This window comes from Tripterygium wilfordii, chromosome 12 (genome assembly GCF_013401445.1).
Source record: "Tripterygium wilfordii isolate XIE 37 chromosome 12, ASM1340144v1, whole genome shotgun sequence".
In the NCBI taxonomy this organism is placed as follows: Eukaryota; Viridiplantae; Streptophyta; class Magnoliopsida; order Celastrales; family Celastraceae; genus Tripterygium; species Tripterygium wilfordii.
In genome coordinates this window covers 2,749,835-2,766,765 of record NC_052243.1, presented here as the reverse complement: position 1 = coordinate 2,766,765, position 16,931 = coordinate 2,749,835, and the positions used below count along the sequence as shown (strand labels likewise).

The window sequence follows — 16,931 nt, the reverse complement described above, 5'->3', positions numbered from 1 at the left end:
ATCATGAGAGCGAATCTGCCGAACATCTATATCACCACTCTTCTGGAGTTCATGTGTATAGAAAAATTTTGGAGAGATGTGTTTAGTTCTATCACCTTTTATGTATCCTCCTCGAAGCTGGGTTATACATGCAGCGTTGTCTTCAAACAGGACTGTTGGGATACTCTTAACTGATTGAAGTCCGCACTTTTCTTGAATATGAGAAATCATTGATCTCAGCGACACACATTCCCGACTAGCTTCATGAATTGCCAGTATCTCAGAATGATTAGAAGAAGTTGCTGTTATTTTCTGCTTCACTGATTTCCAAGAAATAGCTGTATTTCCATAAAGAAATACATAACCAGTTTGAGACTTTGCACTGTGAGGATCGGATAGATAACCAGCATCTGCATACCCAACTAACTGAGACTTGGCATCAAATGAGTAAAATAGACCCAAATTGGTTGTACCTCCTAGATAACGAAGAACATGTTTTATTCCATTCCAGTGTCGTCGAGTAGGGGCAGAACTATACCTTGCAAGTAAATTGACAGCAAATGCAATATCTGGCCTGGTACAATTGGCTAGATACATCAACGATCCAATTGCACTCAAATATGGTACTTCTGGACCCAATAGTGTCTCCCCCTCATCTTGAGGTCGAAACGGATCTTTCTTAATATCAAGTGAACGAATTATCATTGGAGTGCTCAAAGGGTGAACTTTATCCATATAGAACTGTTTTAACACTTTTTTAGTATAAGTGGTTTGATGAAGAAAGATACCATTGTTCAAGTGTTCGATCTGAAGGCCAAGACAATATTTTGTCTTTCCAAGATCTTTCATCTCAAATTCTTTCTTTAAATAATTACTAGCTTTAGTGAGCTCTTCAGGAGTCCCAACTAAATTTAAATCATCAACATAAACAGCGATTATAACAAATCCAGATTCTGATTTTTTAATAAAAACGCATGGACAAATCGGATCATTTGTGAATCCTTCTTTAACAAGGTATTCACTTAATCGGTTAAACCACATGCGCCCGGATTGTTTTAACCCATATAACGACCGTTGGAGTTTGATTGAGTACAATCCTTTAGGCTTTGCTTCAGGCAAATGAAATCCTTCGGGGATTCTCATATAAATTTCACTGTCTAGCGATCCATATAAATAAGCTGTTACTACGTCCATTAGACGCATATTTAGTCGTTCAGCGACTGTTAAGCCAATTATGAATCTGAACGTGATTCCATCCATGACAGGGGAATATGTTTCATCATAATCAATTCCCGGTCTCTGCGAGAAACCTTGTGCTACAAGTCTCGCTTTATATCGAGTAATTTCATCATTCTCATTTCTTTTTCTCACAAATACCCATTTGTATCCTATAGGTTGGACATATTTAGGTGTATGGACTACAGGTCCAAAAACTTCTCTTTTTGATAGAGAATTTAATTCTGTTGTCATAGCCTCTTTCCACTTTGGCCAATCATATCTACATCGACATTCATCGACAGATTTTGGCTCAGGATCCTCATTACTTCTGGTAATGCTTGTAGCTACTGCATATGCAAATACATTGTCGACAATAGTCTTACTTCTATCCCAACTTTCTTCATGAGATATTGAATTCTCATTATTATCATTATCAGGTACTTTTATTTCTTCAGGAAATATTTGTTCAGAAGGTTGGGATTCAGCAAGTATATTCTCTTTAGGAGTAACCTCTGCACGAGTATTCTCTACAGGAGAAATTTGCTCTTCTGGAGTAAGCTCTGCCAAAGCTCTAGTAGAAATTTGTATATTTCTCTTTCGGGGAATTTTATCTTTAGCTCCCAGTGGTCTTCCACGTTTCTGACGTGGTTTCAAGACATCACTTGTTGTTTGTCCTTCAGGGACATTGATACGTGCACTTGAATTTCTAGCTGGAATATGTGATCGTAAAACTTGTGAAGTATCATTAAATGCATCAGGTAATTGATTAGCTATACTTTGTAAATGAACAATTTTCTGAACTTCAAGTTCACATTGTTTTGTTCGAGGATCCAAATGAGATTGTGTCACAGTGTTCCAAGTAATATCATCATGTTTATATGGTTCAGAGTCTTTTCTACCTAATGGAGGAAAAATATACTCATCAAAATGACAATCAGCAAACCTGGCTTTGAAAATCTCACCAGTTAATGGTTCAAGATATCGAATGATAGAAGGGGAATCAAAGCCAATGTAAATACCAAGTTGTCGTTGTGGTCCCATCTTAGTGCGTTGTGGAGGTGAAATAGGAACATAAACAGCACAACCAAAAACACGAAAATGTGAAATATTAGGTTGATGACCTAACACTAATTGCAAAGGTGAATAAGAATGGTGAGCAGATGGTCTAACGCGAATTAATGATGCGGCATGTAATATTGCATGTCCCCAAGTGTCAGAAGACAATTTGCTTTTTAAAAGCATAGGACGAGCAATCAATTGAAGACGTTTTATAAGTGATTCAGCTAAACCATTTTGAGTATGAGTGTGTGCAACAGGATGCTCAACATCTATTCCTAGTGACATGCAATAATCATAAAATGCTTGAGAAGTAAATTCACCAGCATTATCCAATCGAACAGACTTAATAGGATAATCAGGAAATTGTGCATGTAAACGAATGATTTGAGCTAAGAACCTGGCAAATGCAACATTACGAGTAGACAATAAACATACGTGTGACCATTTAGATGATGCATCTATTAGAACCATAAAATAACGAAATGGTCCACATGGTGGATGAATAGGTCCACATATATCTCCATGAATACGTTGCAGGAAGTTAGGAGATTCTAAACCTACCTTCAGGGTAGATGGTCTCACAATTAACTTTCCTTGTGAACAAGCAACACACAAGTGATCCTTAGGTAAAAGAAACTTCTGGTCTCTTAACGGATGTCCATTTGTATTTTCAATTATTCTGCGCATCATGGTAGAGCTTGGGTGACCAAGACGATCATGCCAAAGTATAGATTCTTTCGGATCAGAGCACTTCTGATGCATCACGACATGTGTTTCGATCCATTTTATTTTTGTGCAGTATAAACCCGAAGAGAAAGCTGCAAGCTTTTCTATTACAAGCTTTTGGCTTGAAATAATGGAAGTAATATACAGATAATCTGTATTACCTTCACTTCCAGATTCAAAATGATATCCATTTTGACGAATATCTTTGAAACTTAGTAAGTTCCTTTTTGATTTAGGAGAGTACAATGCCTCCTCAATATATATTTTTGTTCCTCTAGGCAATACAATATTAGCTCTTCCGGAGCCTTCAATCATTTTTGATGTGCCCGAGATTGTATCAACATCTGCTTCAAGCAATGTCATGTGTAAGAAATATTTCTCATGTCGAAGGATAGTGTGTGTTGTTGCACTATCTATCAAACATATGTCTTCATCATTTGAATGACAACCACGTAATGCATCCTTGTGAGTCATAATTCTAAAACAAGAAAACCCGATTAATATTACTCATTGATGCAATAAAATAAATAAAAAAAAAATTGAAATCATTGCCACTGTAGGGATTTGATCCCGGAACTTTATAGTCGCGGTATGAGATCCCTACCATGTGGGCTATTGATTTCTTGTTAATATTGTATCATTTTAATATATATAATGTACAAAAACTTGAAACATAACACATTGATCATTTATTTCATTATATATTTAACATACTTGCATAAACTTTAATGTAACCCACTCAAACATCGTAAGTTATTAAACAACACACTCAAATAAATAATTCTAACCTATATGGACTTACCATCTTGATTTTCCAAAAAATCAGAAACATCCAAATGTGTAAAATCATCAGAAATATTAAAATCATCAAAATTTGCAAAGTTTGTTTCCACAATTTTTGTTTTTCCTTTGGTGGAGGCTTGATATAGATCAATTAGATACCTAGGCGTACGACAGGTACTCGACCAATGACCTTGAGCACCACATCTGAAACAAGTCTCTTCATTACCCTTCTGGGGTTTGTTTTGCAAACCTTTGTCATTTTTCTGACTTGGTTCAGGATCATACCTCTTCTGGTGGTATGTTTTATTTTTATGACTTGTTTCAACATGATACCTCTTTTGGTGGTATGGTTGAAGATAATTACCTCCACGATTATGACGACCACGGCCTCGTCCTCTTCTTCCACCACGTCCACGTCCACGTCCATGATTATTATATACAATCGCGTTCACTTCAGGGAACGGTGTAGTACCCGTAGGACGAGACTGGTGGTTTTTCAATAGAAGCTTATTATTCTGCTCAGCTACAAGTAAGAGGGATATCAATTGGGAACACTGAGTAAAATTGCGGTTTCGATACTGTTGCTGTAGGTTTATATCCGAGAGGTGGAATGTGGAAAATGTCTTTTCCAATTTATCCACTTCAGTGATAGTTTCTCCACATAGTTCAAGTTGTGAGACAATTTTGTGTAGTACAGAATTATACTCACTAACCGTTTTATAATCCTGCAACCTCATGTGCATCCAATCATAACGAGCTTTTGGGAGGATGATAGTTCTATAGTGTTCAAACCTCTGCTTTAAGTTATTCCACAATCGTAGAGGATCTTTTACCATGAGGTATTCAGATTTTAAATCCTCATGAAGGTGGTGACGAAGGAAAATCATTGCTTTTGCCCGATCCTGCTGGGATTCGGTATTTCTTTCAATGATGGTATTACTAAGACCCATAGCTTCCATATGGATCTCAACATCACCAACCCATATTAAGTAATTCTTCCCCGAGATATCAAGGGCTGTGAAGTCTAACTTTGCAATATTTGACATGATAATATTATTATTAGAAATGTAATAGAAAGTAATACTCACTTTGCTTGTTTGAAGAAACAAGGTCTAATACCAATAGAATGGTAGAGACTCGCGCTGATAACGTGTTGTAAATATAATGTAATATAGAACTTAATTGATCTAGTTATTAAATGGAAGAGTAATGGAAGAGAATACTTCTTTCTCTTCTTTCTTCATCCTTCAACAAATCATCATTACTTGTTTTTATATACAAAATAATATCAAACGTAATGGAAGTATTAATTACTTATTAAAGACTAAATTGAATGTTATAATACATTCAGTCTTTAATGAAGCCGTTGTAGCTTTCATTCTCTTCAGTTGGGTCATCCACCTTAAATGTTTCATAACATATTTGTTTTTATTTTTTTATTTTTAGTACAAGTACATATACAATATACGACACACCACTAAATCAAGTCTAGAAAAGTACAGGTGTCAACATGTCCTACATAGGAAGCACAAACCAAGCCCACACAGGGGCACAAATCAAGTCCACACAAGGGCAGACTAAACTCACACACCTCCTTATAAATATTCAGGAGGAGGTGAGACTAGAACCCATGACCTGAAGTCAGGGACATGCAAAGTCATTACCATTCAATCAATGGCTCATTTGCTAAAACGTATAGTTAAGTGCACTTTATATGGATTTAGGTATAGTTGTATATTTTTACAAGTGCAAATAAATTTGATAAGTACCTCGAATAGGGTGTGACAAGAATATGAAATTTCTACCGCACAACTTTTTCTTTGGAATCACCTCCGGAATAATTTAGTGTGTGATTGGACGAGCCTTAGATACCTTTTTTTTCAGTTTTAAAAAATCAACAATGATCCCTTAATAACTCAATCTAGAAAATTATCCATTAATAAATAAACATCTATACGTACACACATGAGTGTGAAAAACGTCAAATGGTTTAATTTTGTTTTTATGTGAGAAATTATTTAGCTTGCCTTGATTCAATGTATTATAAATGTTGATAATTCAATGTTGCAATCAATGGAATTAATTAGAGCATAAAAGATAGACATTGACATGAGCGGATTAGCTACTTTGTTATGCAATTGGTACTTATGGCCAACTAAGGTCATCTTCTTTGGAACCCATCAACCGAAATGGCATTTTTTTCCCTTTCTTTTGTTGATGGAGACTTCACAATTTGGCAACTACAAGTCATTTTAGACTCTTGTTTTTTGTGTTCTTTTTCTTTGTTTACTAATCAATGGTTGTTGTTTTATTTCAAATTACGTGATCTTTTAAACTTGACAAGTGAGCCGTTGATTGAACGACAATGACATTACATGTAAAGGATCACTCACCCATTAGATTGTGGGTTCGAATTCTATCCCCTCCTCAATCTCTGTTTCAAAAAGAAAAAAAAAAACGTGATCTTTTAAATTTTTGTTTCCTTTCTATTTCAAATCATAAACACTCTATTAAACATTTAAAAAAAAAAACAAGATAATCACAACCGTAGTCTTGATCAAGAAATAAACTATACCTTAGTAGTATAATTAAGGTTTCGTTTTATTGAAAGTGAATTGCGTGATTCGTCAATTCACTGCCAACTTCCAAGTTGTGATAGAATTGTTTCTAATTCAAAAGGATATGCATTGCCAGCGTAAGCAGCCGAGATGACGTAAGTACCCTCCCAGGTTGGTCAAAACTTTCCTTGAGGATGCCGTCCTTGAGACCCATGTTCCAACCCAGTCCACCATATTAGTGTCCACATTAAATTACTTAAACATGATTCTTACCATATTTTAGAGAACAAATATAGATAATTCAAAAAATAAGGTCTGCATCAGATTATCTTGATGTTACGTATTTTAGGTAACTGTTAAAGTGGTTCCCTACATTTAGGTAACTATTATTCAGGTACCTAAAAATAAATAAATTAAAAACTAATTTTTATTAACTTTTTTGTCATCTCTCTGCTCTCTCCTCTCACTTTCTTCACATATCTTGCCTCTCAATTTTTGTCGTCTCTCTCTTCTCCCCTCCTATATTAATAGAATATGATAGGCAATATGATGTAGTATTGAGAGGATAGAGAATATGTAAAATAGATAACAGTGAACTTTTGTCTATATTTTAAAAATTTTGTTAAAGAAAACTGATGCAGATGCTCATCATCTTGAAATGTCTTATCTATACCTTCTTATGATGAGATTGGGTCATTTTTATTGTTTTTGGAGAAAGGTTTGACCATGTTCAGTTGCTTTCGAGCATAGCTAAGTTGAGGGTAAACAAATCTCACAGGACCAATCCATAATCAAAGTCGAGACAAGATTTTTCTTAACCGCAAAACAATAAAAAATTAGAGTTCAGAGACTATTAAGAACAATATTATCTTTTTTGATAACTGAAAACGACATCATATAAATTTATTATTTTAACATCTGATATGAGCTTAAACTTATGCCCGAACGCACATAAATTTGTGCTAGCTATGCTTCTAGTAAAAAATGTATGAAGCCTTATATTTGGGGAAAAAAATAGAGCGGTCTCCTTACCAAAATTTAATTCAATAAAAAATTCTATAGTTTTTTTAAAGTAAATTAGGTCAAGTGGTCCTAGACTCCGAGGGAACCTACCCAACTAGGGTAGGGCTTAATCCTTAAAATTCTATGATTTATGACTTAAGAATGTTGAATAAACAAAGTACAATAATCAAAGAGTGTGTGTGACATAAGCAAGAAGAAGAAATTAAATTATAGAGTTCCGACATGAATTGACAAAATAATGACATAGGAAGAAAAATGAGACAAAAATAACCTGCAATTGGTACGTGCACGACACTCACCTTGATAGCGCGTACACAAACTCTCTTCAGTCATCTCTACGGTAACAATGATTGACCCCCTTCCGCAGCCAAATTGCCGGATCCAGATTCCAGACACAAGAAATGGTTTTTTTTTTCCCCTTTTCTCCCCCTCGACTACCCACTTCATATTAAGATTTAGATTCTAATGCTATCGATTTCTTCTTTTTGGTTACTACTTTGATTCCAACGTTGGAGAAATTTATATTTTGTTTTCTTTTTGGTTGATTACTATGCCTCCTTGTTAACACAGACACCGATTCTTCTGCTGAAAAGTTAAACAACATCTTCTCTTGGGGTTCCAGGTCAGTCTTCTCCTTCCTTTTTCTTCTCTTTCTATGTTTTTATGTCCTTGCATTTCTTTATTTTGTGTTCGAAGCAGAAATTTGATTATAAAAATGTAATCTTGGAGCTGATAAAGCTCGGATGATGATGATGATACCTCAGGTCTAAGTTTCTTAATTTCTGCCGCTGAAGTTCTTCTGCCAAATCTGGAATTATTGGGTTTGCCAATTTGATGGGTGGGTCGAGTTTTGCTGTCGCTGAAAACATGAATGGGCAAAGTATCAAATCTGGGATACAGACCGAGTCTCATGCGGAACCACACTATACTTCACCTTCCCAAATTCATAATTTCTTTAGATTAGAATCTGAAGGTCAAAGTTCTTGTTCTTCTTTGCATCCATCTCCTTTCATAGGAAAAGAGAATTTTGATTATGTTCAACAACCCATGTTTCAAACTCAATACTGTTTGAAGCCTGAAAGAAGTGGTGAATTATCTCCTGCTTCTGTTCACCAATCTAGAAGCATTTTTTCGCGCTCTTCTGAGTTCTGTACCAGTTTATACTTCTCATCTTCATCAAGCTCTGAAACCCATCGAGGGTTTGGAAATATGCCGTTTCTTCCACATCCTTCTACTGGCAAACAACCCATTTCTTCTGCTGATTCGACGAAATCCCCTTTGTTTTTCAGTGGGGATTTAAGAAGTCCATGTGATGAGAACAACTCTAAAGGTCATGTGAAAGACTTTCTTAATCTTCCCGGAGAGGATTCAGACGGTAGCTTTCATGGTTTAAATTCTCCAACTGGTAATTTCACATTAGCAGAAGAATTGGATCTACAGTTTTTGTCTGATGAACTTGACATTGCTATTGCTGACCATGGAGAAAATCCCAGGCTTGATGTAAGTATATTTCAGCCATTGACAATTTCCTTTTGACTAGAATTAATCTTCTAAAACAGTAGACACTGCTATTTTATTTTGAATTCGATTTACAGCATAAGCCAGATAATCTGATTCTAAATGTGCTAGGAGCTAAACATTACTTGATCATTCAAACTATTTTCTTTGGTGACTTTTATGCCTTATATCTGTGCCATCTGAGACAGCATTTTCATTTTCTGCTTGCATTGGTTACTGATTTTTATTCAGGAAATATATGAACTGCCTGAACAAGAATCATCAAAACAAGCGAATGAAATAAAATGCAATCAAAATTATGTCTCTGTCGCTCCACCTGTTGATGCTCTTTCGAGTCTCCCTTCTCCTGGGCCTGCTGCTCTGCAAAAACCAAGAATGAGGTGGACACCTGAGCTTCATGTGCGGTTTGTTGAGGCTGTCAACAAGCTCGATGGGGCAGAAAGTAAGATGATATACCTATCACATTATATAAGTGGTGTTACTTCCTTTTGGATGGCAAACCAGGTTTTGTCAAATGAATTCGCAAGAGCAATGCATAATTAAGTTCTGTTGACTAACTAATCAGATTGTGAAATTTTTGACTGAATTTTAACATATCAAAACCGAGAATAAATACTTCTGAAAGATCCTAGCTTCTTTTTTTGTTCTTATGAACTTTATTTATTTGCTTTGACATGTAGAGGCTACTCCAAAGGGTGTGTTGAAGCTTATGAATGTTGAAGGTTTGACTATCTATCATGTGAAAAGTCACTTACAGGTAGGTTTTTTTCACTTATTGAATTCAATAACTGCTGGATTAGCTGCTACTCCTCCTGAGCCAACAGCTTTGTGTTTATCTGTTGTTTGTTTGTTTGTTTTTTTTTTTTTTGTAGAAATACCGACTCGCCAAGTATATGCCAGAGAAGAAAGAAGGTAACACTAAATTAAAATTGATGGGGTTGAATTCGCGAACCTTCTATGTTTTTCAGAAATCACCATGTGCTTGTTAATTTGCTGAAGACTTCCCCAACTGAGTATTTTGCAAGACTTCCAAAGCATGCAAAAAAAATTCTTATTCATGCCCATGAAGTGACCTTACAGTATCACTTTATTTTGTTAGTGCTTTCTCATTCCTGCCCCAAATTTATTTGGGTTTGATTTTTCTATATTCATATCTGTCTCACCAATCAATCATGGAATCAGGGATCTCATATTGGCAGTAATGTTTTAGCCAGATTGCGTATATAACATTTTTTTATTACCATTTGAGTCAATATTGTTGGTTTATAATTCACATATTTATTTTGGTAATTCAGATTTTGCAACTGTTGACATTCTGTGTCCATTTTTGCTACAGAGAAGAAGGCTTCTAGCTCCGAAGAAAAGAAAGCAACTTCCAGCAACACTGGAACCGATGGAAGGAGAAAAGGGTCAATCTTGTTCATGATTTTTCTTTTCTAATTTTTATAAATGAAAATTTCCACATTTATAAAAGTTCGAGTCAGTAAATGATGCGTTTGTATCTTTCTTGCTTTTTAGGGGATTTCAAATTAGTGAGGCTCTCCACATGCAAATGGAAGTCCAGAAGCAGCTGCATGAACAGCTTGAGGTATAGACTTGTTTACTTGAGCTCATAAATGTAGATTATGTCCTTAATCCCACATGTGCTCAATCTCACTATTGGTTTTTTCTCTTGTTCTGTTTATTATTCATGGATTATCATCTGTCGTTGTTGACTGCGAGGGGAATCAGCTAATTAATGCGTTCATTTGTTTCTAATTTGTGTTGTTTCTATACATTCTGTGCAGGTGCAAAGAGCCCTTCAGTTGCGCATTGAGGAACATGCCAGGTACTTGCAGAAGATCATGGAAGAGCAGCATAAAGTTGGCAGTACCTTAGTTCCTTCGCAAAGCTCGCCATCACTGACAAACACAAGTGAGGATTCTGGCCTTAGGCCGACTTCTCCATCGGCAAATCCTTCTCCCCAACAACCAGCTGAGTCTAAAACCGACTCGTCTTCACCTTTGCCATTGAAGAATAAAGCTTTTGACAGTAGCGATTCTGAGTCACAAGCATGTCTGAAAAAGATTCGTCTTGAAGACAAGCAGGAATCTGATGAAGATGAAGCCGTAGTTGAAAATCCTGTGCAATAGTTATGGTGGTTGCCTTGTCATCAATGGCAAATCCATGTAAAGTAGTGATTGAATTGCAATTTGTTTAAATTTGTATAGCTGACATTTTTGAAAGTTGTATGAAAAAAGATTCAGCCTTTTCAATTCGACGATTTATTGTCCTGAACTCTGTGGATCCTGCAGCAACACTGAGCTGAAGTGGAGTATACTTTAGTTGGACATCATTATTTTGTATAAATTGAAAACTGCTGTTCTGCTAGACCCATCTGTGCATTGCATTACACGTATTTATGTGCAAAAAAAAGTCATCTTTATGTCTGCTCTAAAGCTGATGTTATGAAATTATAATGTTTCATTCCCTTGCATAACACTAGTGATCTGGGTTTATAAAAAAACCCACATCGCTAACACGGCATTTTCTACCCACATCGCTTACACGGCCTTTTCTTCCCTTTTTTTTAGGTTTGTAGTTGAAATTGAATCTTGGACATACATATGTTTAAACAAGTTGATTATCAATCAAGGCAACTCTTATTGGTTAACACGGTCTTTTCTTGAACCTAATAAACTTAAGTGAAATTTTCAAGGAAGAATAAATAAAGCCAAAGTGAAGAATATAATTGATATCACTATGGCTGAGATTTTCAACAATTGCATTAGCCAGTTCAAATTCTCGCCGACCCCATATGTCATCGCTGATGGCAGTTAACTGGAGTCGCTCCCGCAGGGGTCTTATTGCTGAGTCTGAAATCAGCCCTGCGTGTCTCCACTCGCCGCTTGTGCGCGTGAGTGAGTTTTAGTAACTTCCATCGTCCGAAAGGAGAGATTGTGAAAAACTGAAACGTGTCATCTCGTCAATGTCTCTGTTTGACTCGTTTCACGAGGACACACCGGCCTTGACAGAGAAAATACTAGAGAGAGCCACCCACACCCACTGTTGGAGATGGTTTTACTTGCTCTCTCTTCGTCTCTCTGCTTTCACTCGACTATGTTAAGGTATGTGTATAAGTGTATAATGTATTCAGTCCTAGCTTCATTTTTGTCGCAAATGGCAGAGCTTGGTATGTTTTCTTATGTACAGCTGATCAATAGGTTTTGATCTTGACATTTGAAAATTCTTTTTACTTATATTTATTCACATACATGAATCCCAAATGGGTTTTTCGTTCTTTTCTCCGATTTTACCGAAAGTGGATTCTTTCTTGTTGAGTATATCGGGTCTGAGAATGGTACTTTTGTCCGGCATGGTTAGTGGTTTTGTCTCTTTTTCGTGATGGAATTATTTTTTTAAAGGTAGTTCCTTTCTGTACGCTCTCTTTGTTCTACTCATTTTGTTGTTCTAATTGTTGGCTCAAAAGGCTGTTGTTTCATGATTAAGTTGTCTTTGTTTATTTGGTTTGCAAATATGGGATGCAGGACAGAGGGAAGTGCATGTCTACAGTTTGATTCCAAATCTCCTAGATGGCATGATTCTTATGCTCAAGCATTTATTTAATTAGCATGTTGGATTAGAAATGACAATTAAAGTTGAAGAGGCATTGGTTAAATGTTGATGATATTGAAGGAATTAGAACACTCGATAATGTTTGAAAACCATGTCACCTTAGTCACAGTGATTCAGCCCGTAATACCCAAGGCCAAGCCTTTAGTTATACTTGAATACCAGATCATTTTACTTATAAATGTTCATTTGTTCTAGACAGTTGGAAAAAAATCCACACATGTTTCTAGAGAAGAAGAAAAATGTTGCATACACTTCGTAGTGTACAATGAAAATGGAAAAATTCCCTGTTTCACAAGCCAACCATGCTATTATTTGTCAAGATAAACTCTTTTTTGTTTTTTCTTTTGTAGAAGGAGGTTTATACCGTGTACGACAGAGTGTCGCTGCTATAAATTATTTTTCTAAATTTGTACTATATCTGATTTATTGGAGTGACTCTTTCTGGTTTACATTGCAAAAGGCTCGATAAAGGCTTGTTAAAATGTGATCCATAAGCCAAATCGACAAGTGTTAAATAAAAATTTTAAACATGTTGAAGAACAAGTAAGTTTGACTGCTTGAGTAAAGAGAGGTTGGTTCGGCCCATTAAATTAATAAAGAAGATTGTTCGGAGATTGTGAATGAGCCAGATTATTCTTTCGCGAATTGGCTCATCAGTGATCATGAACTAGCTAAGTGTTTTTGAATAGACTCAGTTATTCTAGAGTGAACACGCTCAATTTAGTTTTTTCATGAATATACTTGTCTATGTATTCGATAATGTACTAATTAGTTTTATGTGTTTTCTTTAATATAAAATAATTGAATTGATTACAATATATTTAGCTTCAAGTATATTTATCAATTTACGTTTGATGAATAAAAACTGCCTTGTTTGGTCAATTACAAGCTTGTTTATATTTCCTTAGTAAAATCGTTTGTATTATCTGCCTTTTCATTTTCCGTAGTAAAGTTCGGGAACAAGTTATCTTGGACCTGTACATACATTCATTGAGATGGCATAGTAGGAGGTGAATTTTATGTTGAGCTCTTTAATTTATTTTTTTCATATTCTCTTTTTAAATGAAAAAGTGCTGGCAGTATCTAATTCATTGCTTCTCTTAGATTGATGGTTATTCTTTTTCTCATGTTTTCTTCTTTAATGTGAAAGCCATAATACTGTCCCCTTGATAATCTACTACCTATCGTCTTCAAGTTTTAACTTCTATATAACTTCATGTTAACTTTGCAGCTAAATCTCGCTATTGGCACTTGGCTTGAAATCTGAATGCACTTTGGGGCTCTTTCCATTACAGTGAACTTTCAGGAGTTTTGCTTCTTTTATCAGTTAGAAATGGATGCTGGTGAAGCTTCTGTAGATGTACATGATCATGGCTCAATTATTGATTCAAAAAAGCATAGAGTTCAGTGCAATTATTGTGGTAAAGTGGTGACTACCTTCTCTCGTCTGAAGTGCCACTTAGGAGGAATACGTGGAGATGTAAGACCTTGTGAGAAAGTTCGTGAAGGTGTTAAGGAATCATTCAGAAAGAAGCTAATGGAAACTAAACGAGATGGTATTGATAAGGCAGTTGGGAAACTTTGTCACCCGGATCTTCCCTTGAAGAGAAATTGGTGCCACAATTCATCATCTATCAAGAAGAACAAGCTTGAAACCACTCAAACTGCCGGTTGCGGGAATGGAAGGCATCCAGAGATGGATGTTATGGTAGAGGATGGTGTGCCAGAATCTTCACCTGTTATTGGAGAAGAACTTTCCAAAAAAGCTTGTGATGGTGAAGAAAATAGAGATCTGTTATCAGTGCAGACCAAGAAGTCTATTGGCAGGTTTTTCTATGAAATGGGTATCGAATTAGGTGTTGTCAATTCTCAGAGCTTCCATTCGATGCTGAATGCTACTCTTGGTCAAGGTCAGGCCAACTATAAGATCCCCACTTTGCAGGAGCTGAAGGGGTGGGTTCTCCAGGATGAAGTGAAAGAAATGCGAGAATATGCGAAAACGGTTAGAGATTCATGGGAAATTTCCGGGTGCAGTATCTTGTTGGATGCATGGATTGATGATAAGAGTCGAAACCTTGTTAATTTTGTGGTGGAATGCCCAAAGGGCCCTATATTTCTTCGGTCATCTGATATTTCGTCTATCATTGATGATGTTGATGCCTTACAATCATTGTTGAATGAAGTTATAGAGGAGATTGGAGCTGAAAATGTGGTTCAAATTGTAGCATGTTCTACAGAGGGCTGGATGAAGGCTCTTCGCGAGGAGTATAGAATCCGGAATAGGCCAATTTTTTGGACTGTGAGTGTCTCTCATTGTATTGCGCTCATACTTGGGAAGATTGGAATGATGGATTCTATTAGAGGGATATTAGATAAGGCCAAGATAATTTCAAAGTTCATTTATGGCCATGCAACAGTTTTGAAGCTTTGGAAAAACCAGACATGCGATCGTGAATTGATCAAGCCCTCCAAGATAAAACCAGCGATGCCTTTTATGACTTTAGAGAATATGGTAGAGGAAAAGAGAACCTTGAAGCACATGTTTTCCTCATCTGAGTGGATATCATCGGAATGGGCTTCAACAGTGGAGGGGAAGAAAGTAGCTGATTTGGTGGGGACTCCATCTTTCTGGAGTGGAGCTGGGATGGTCCTGAAGGGCACTATACCATTGGTGCATCTTCTATCCTTGATCCATGGGGATAATACACCGCAAATGGCCAACATTTATGAGACCATGGATCAAGTGAAGGAGACAATTAAAGAGGAATTTCAAAACAAGAAGTCCGAGTACGATCCCTTCTGGAAAGTGATTGATCAGATTTGGGATACCTACCTCCATAGCCCCCTTCATGCTGCAGCTTATTTCTTGAATCCAAGCTTATTTTATTCAGAGGATTTCTACACTGACACTGAGGTGGCCTTTGGTATTTTGTGCTGTGTTGTAAAAATGGTAAAAGACCAGCGTAGTCAAGATATAGTGTCTTTGCAACTTTACGAGTATAAAAATGCTGGAGGTTCGTTTAAAGAGGGGAGTGCCATTGACAAAAGAACCGATATTACTCCTTGTAAGAATATTATTTCTCATAATGGCCTTTTTTTCCCCCCCTTTCCAATTAACTTTCGGTATGAACCAGTTATTTTCTTGAATGCAGTTCAGTGGTGGTCACAGTATGGTAGACAGTATCCTGAATTGCAGAAGTTGGCTATCAGAATTTTGAGCCAGACATGCGATGACGCCTCAAAATATGGGCTCAAGAGGAGTATGGCTGAGAAACTGCTCATAAGTGGAAGAAATGTCATCGAGCAACAACGAATGTGTGACTTGGCATTTGTTCATTACAGTTTACAACTACAAAACTCTTGGTCAGACATAAACAGAGACATTATGGCTGATGAGATTGATCCTATGGATGACTGGATCAGTGACAATGTTGTGGAGATTGCATCCCAAAATGGTGAATCAGCATGGATTGGCATGGATAGTTCTGAAGTGCATATGCATGCAGAAGGACCATCTAACTTTCAACCAAAGGAAGAAGCCTGCTAAGATGGAACAAGAACATCTCTTTTAATTTGATGCTTTTGAGGTACACAAATGTCACATAGTGATACTTTCTGTACATATGTATGTGTTTACTTTGTGGTGGTCAGATTTGGAATGGAGAAGAGGATTCTGATCTTGAGATTTTACCATATCTGGTAAGTCGTATCCTGGTCATCCTGTCCTCAATGTCATCTATAGGATTAGGTGATGTTCAGGAGCTGACTCATGGGATGACCATTAGGTTTGCCAAATATGGTGTGGGTGGTGTTTCTCAAAAGGGTCAAGGATCCGTTTCAAAGAGTTTATAGGTAATTTATACGCTCTACTAAAATTTTAACAAAATAGACATTCAGGGTGCGTCTTCGACATGAGGAAGTAAATCGCGATTTTGTGTGAAGACCGTAGTGACATCGCGACTTTTAGAGATTATGCATGCTTCCAATGCTGTCGCCACTTGGTGGGAGTATGAGAGATGCGTGTTTCCGGTGAAAACTATCAATGTCGTCGCGACTTTGGGTGAGATTAGTGAAGTAAGTAAATAAAGGAAGAAGGGTTATTGCAATTTCGGATCTTCAAATGGGTTGAAAAAGAAAATCTCAGTCGTTGGTCAGATTCAATGGCCAAGATTTTAGTCTATATTTGGGACATACATGCAAAAAAACATTTTCAGTTTTAGATGTAATTATAATGTGTAAATGTATTTTTTTTAAATATCATGTATTCAATTCATGTATTTTGATCCGTTTGACAAACAATTTTGACAAACAACACATATATATGGTGCTAGTATATATGTTGGTAAAAACTGATAGTAGCATATATATGCCTCTGAAATACTGTTTGAACAAAAAAAATCTCATAGGTCAGTAGCTCAACCATTCAACCGAGTGTCATTCATTTCTTTAAAA

The 16,931-nt window shown here is 36.4% G+C and overlaps 2 protein-coding genes across 7 annotated transcripts; both read left to right on the top strand.

Annotated features, from left to right (window-relative positions):
* The first annotated feature begins 7,665 nt into the window (after window positions 1-7,665).
* LOC120010062 (myb family transcription factor PHL6-like) lies at window positions 7,666-11,234 on the top strand. Of its 4 annotated transcripts, none has more exons than XM_038860752.1 (9): window positions 7,666-7,750; window positions 7,917-7,968; window positions 8,636-8,846; window positions 9,096-9,306; window positions 9,545-9,621; window positions 9,737-9,776; window positions 10,201-10,273; window positions 10,383-10,452; window positions 10,652-11,234. In XM_038860752.1, the coding sequence occupies exons 1-9, from the start codon at window positions 7,693-7,695 to the stop codon at window positions 10,994-10,996; spliced, it is 1,137 nt and encodes a 378-aa protein (XP_038716680.1). In that variant the 5' UTR covers window positions 7,666-7,692; the 3' UTR covers window positions 10,997-11,234. The 4 variants fall into 4 exon arrangements, with proteins under 4 accessions (XP_038716680.1, XP_038716679.1, XP_038716677.1 ...); XM_038860751.1 differs by having other exon boundaries at window positions 7,694-7,750; window positions 8,111-8,846; XM_038860749.1 differs by having other exon boundaries at window positions 7,716-7,968; window positions 8,111-8,846.
* A 446-nt stretch (window positions 11,235-11,680) lies between these two features.
* LOC120010430 lies at window positions 11,681-16,743 on the top strand. 3 transcript variants are annotated; one of them, XR_005470879.1, is made up of 4 exons: window positions 11,681-11,971; window positions 13,711-15,544; window positions 15,632-16,123; window positions 16,205-16,742. XR_005470879.1 is itself a non-coding variant. In XM_038861229.1 (4 exons), the coding sequence occupies exons 2-3, from the start codon at window positions 13,747-13,749 to the stop codon at window positions 16,024-16,026; spliced, it is 2,193 nt and encodes a 730-aa protein (XP_038717157.1). In that variant the 5' UTR covers window positions 11,681-11,971; window positions 13,711-13,746; the 3' UTR covers window positions 16,027-16,066; window positions 16,228-16,743. The 3 variants fall into 3 exon arrangements, 2 of the variants coding, with proteins under 2 accessions (XP_038717157.1, XP_038717156.1); XM_038861229.1 differs by having other exon boundaries at window positions 15,632-16,066; window positions 16,228-16,743; XM_038861228.1 differs by lacking the exon at window positions 16,205-16,742 and having other exon boundaries at window positions 15,632-16,187.
* The last annotated feature ends 188 nt before the right edge of the window (window positions 16,744-16,931 follow it).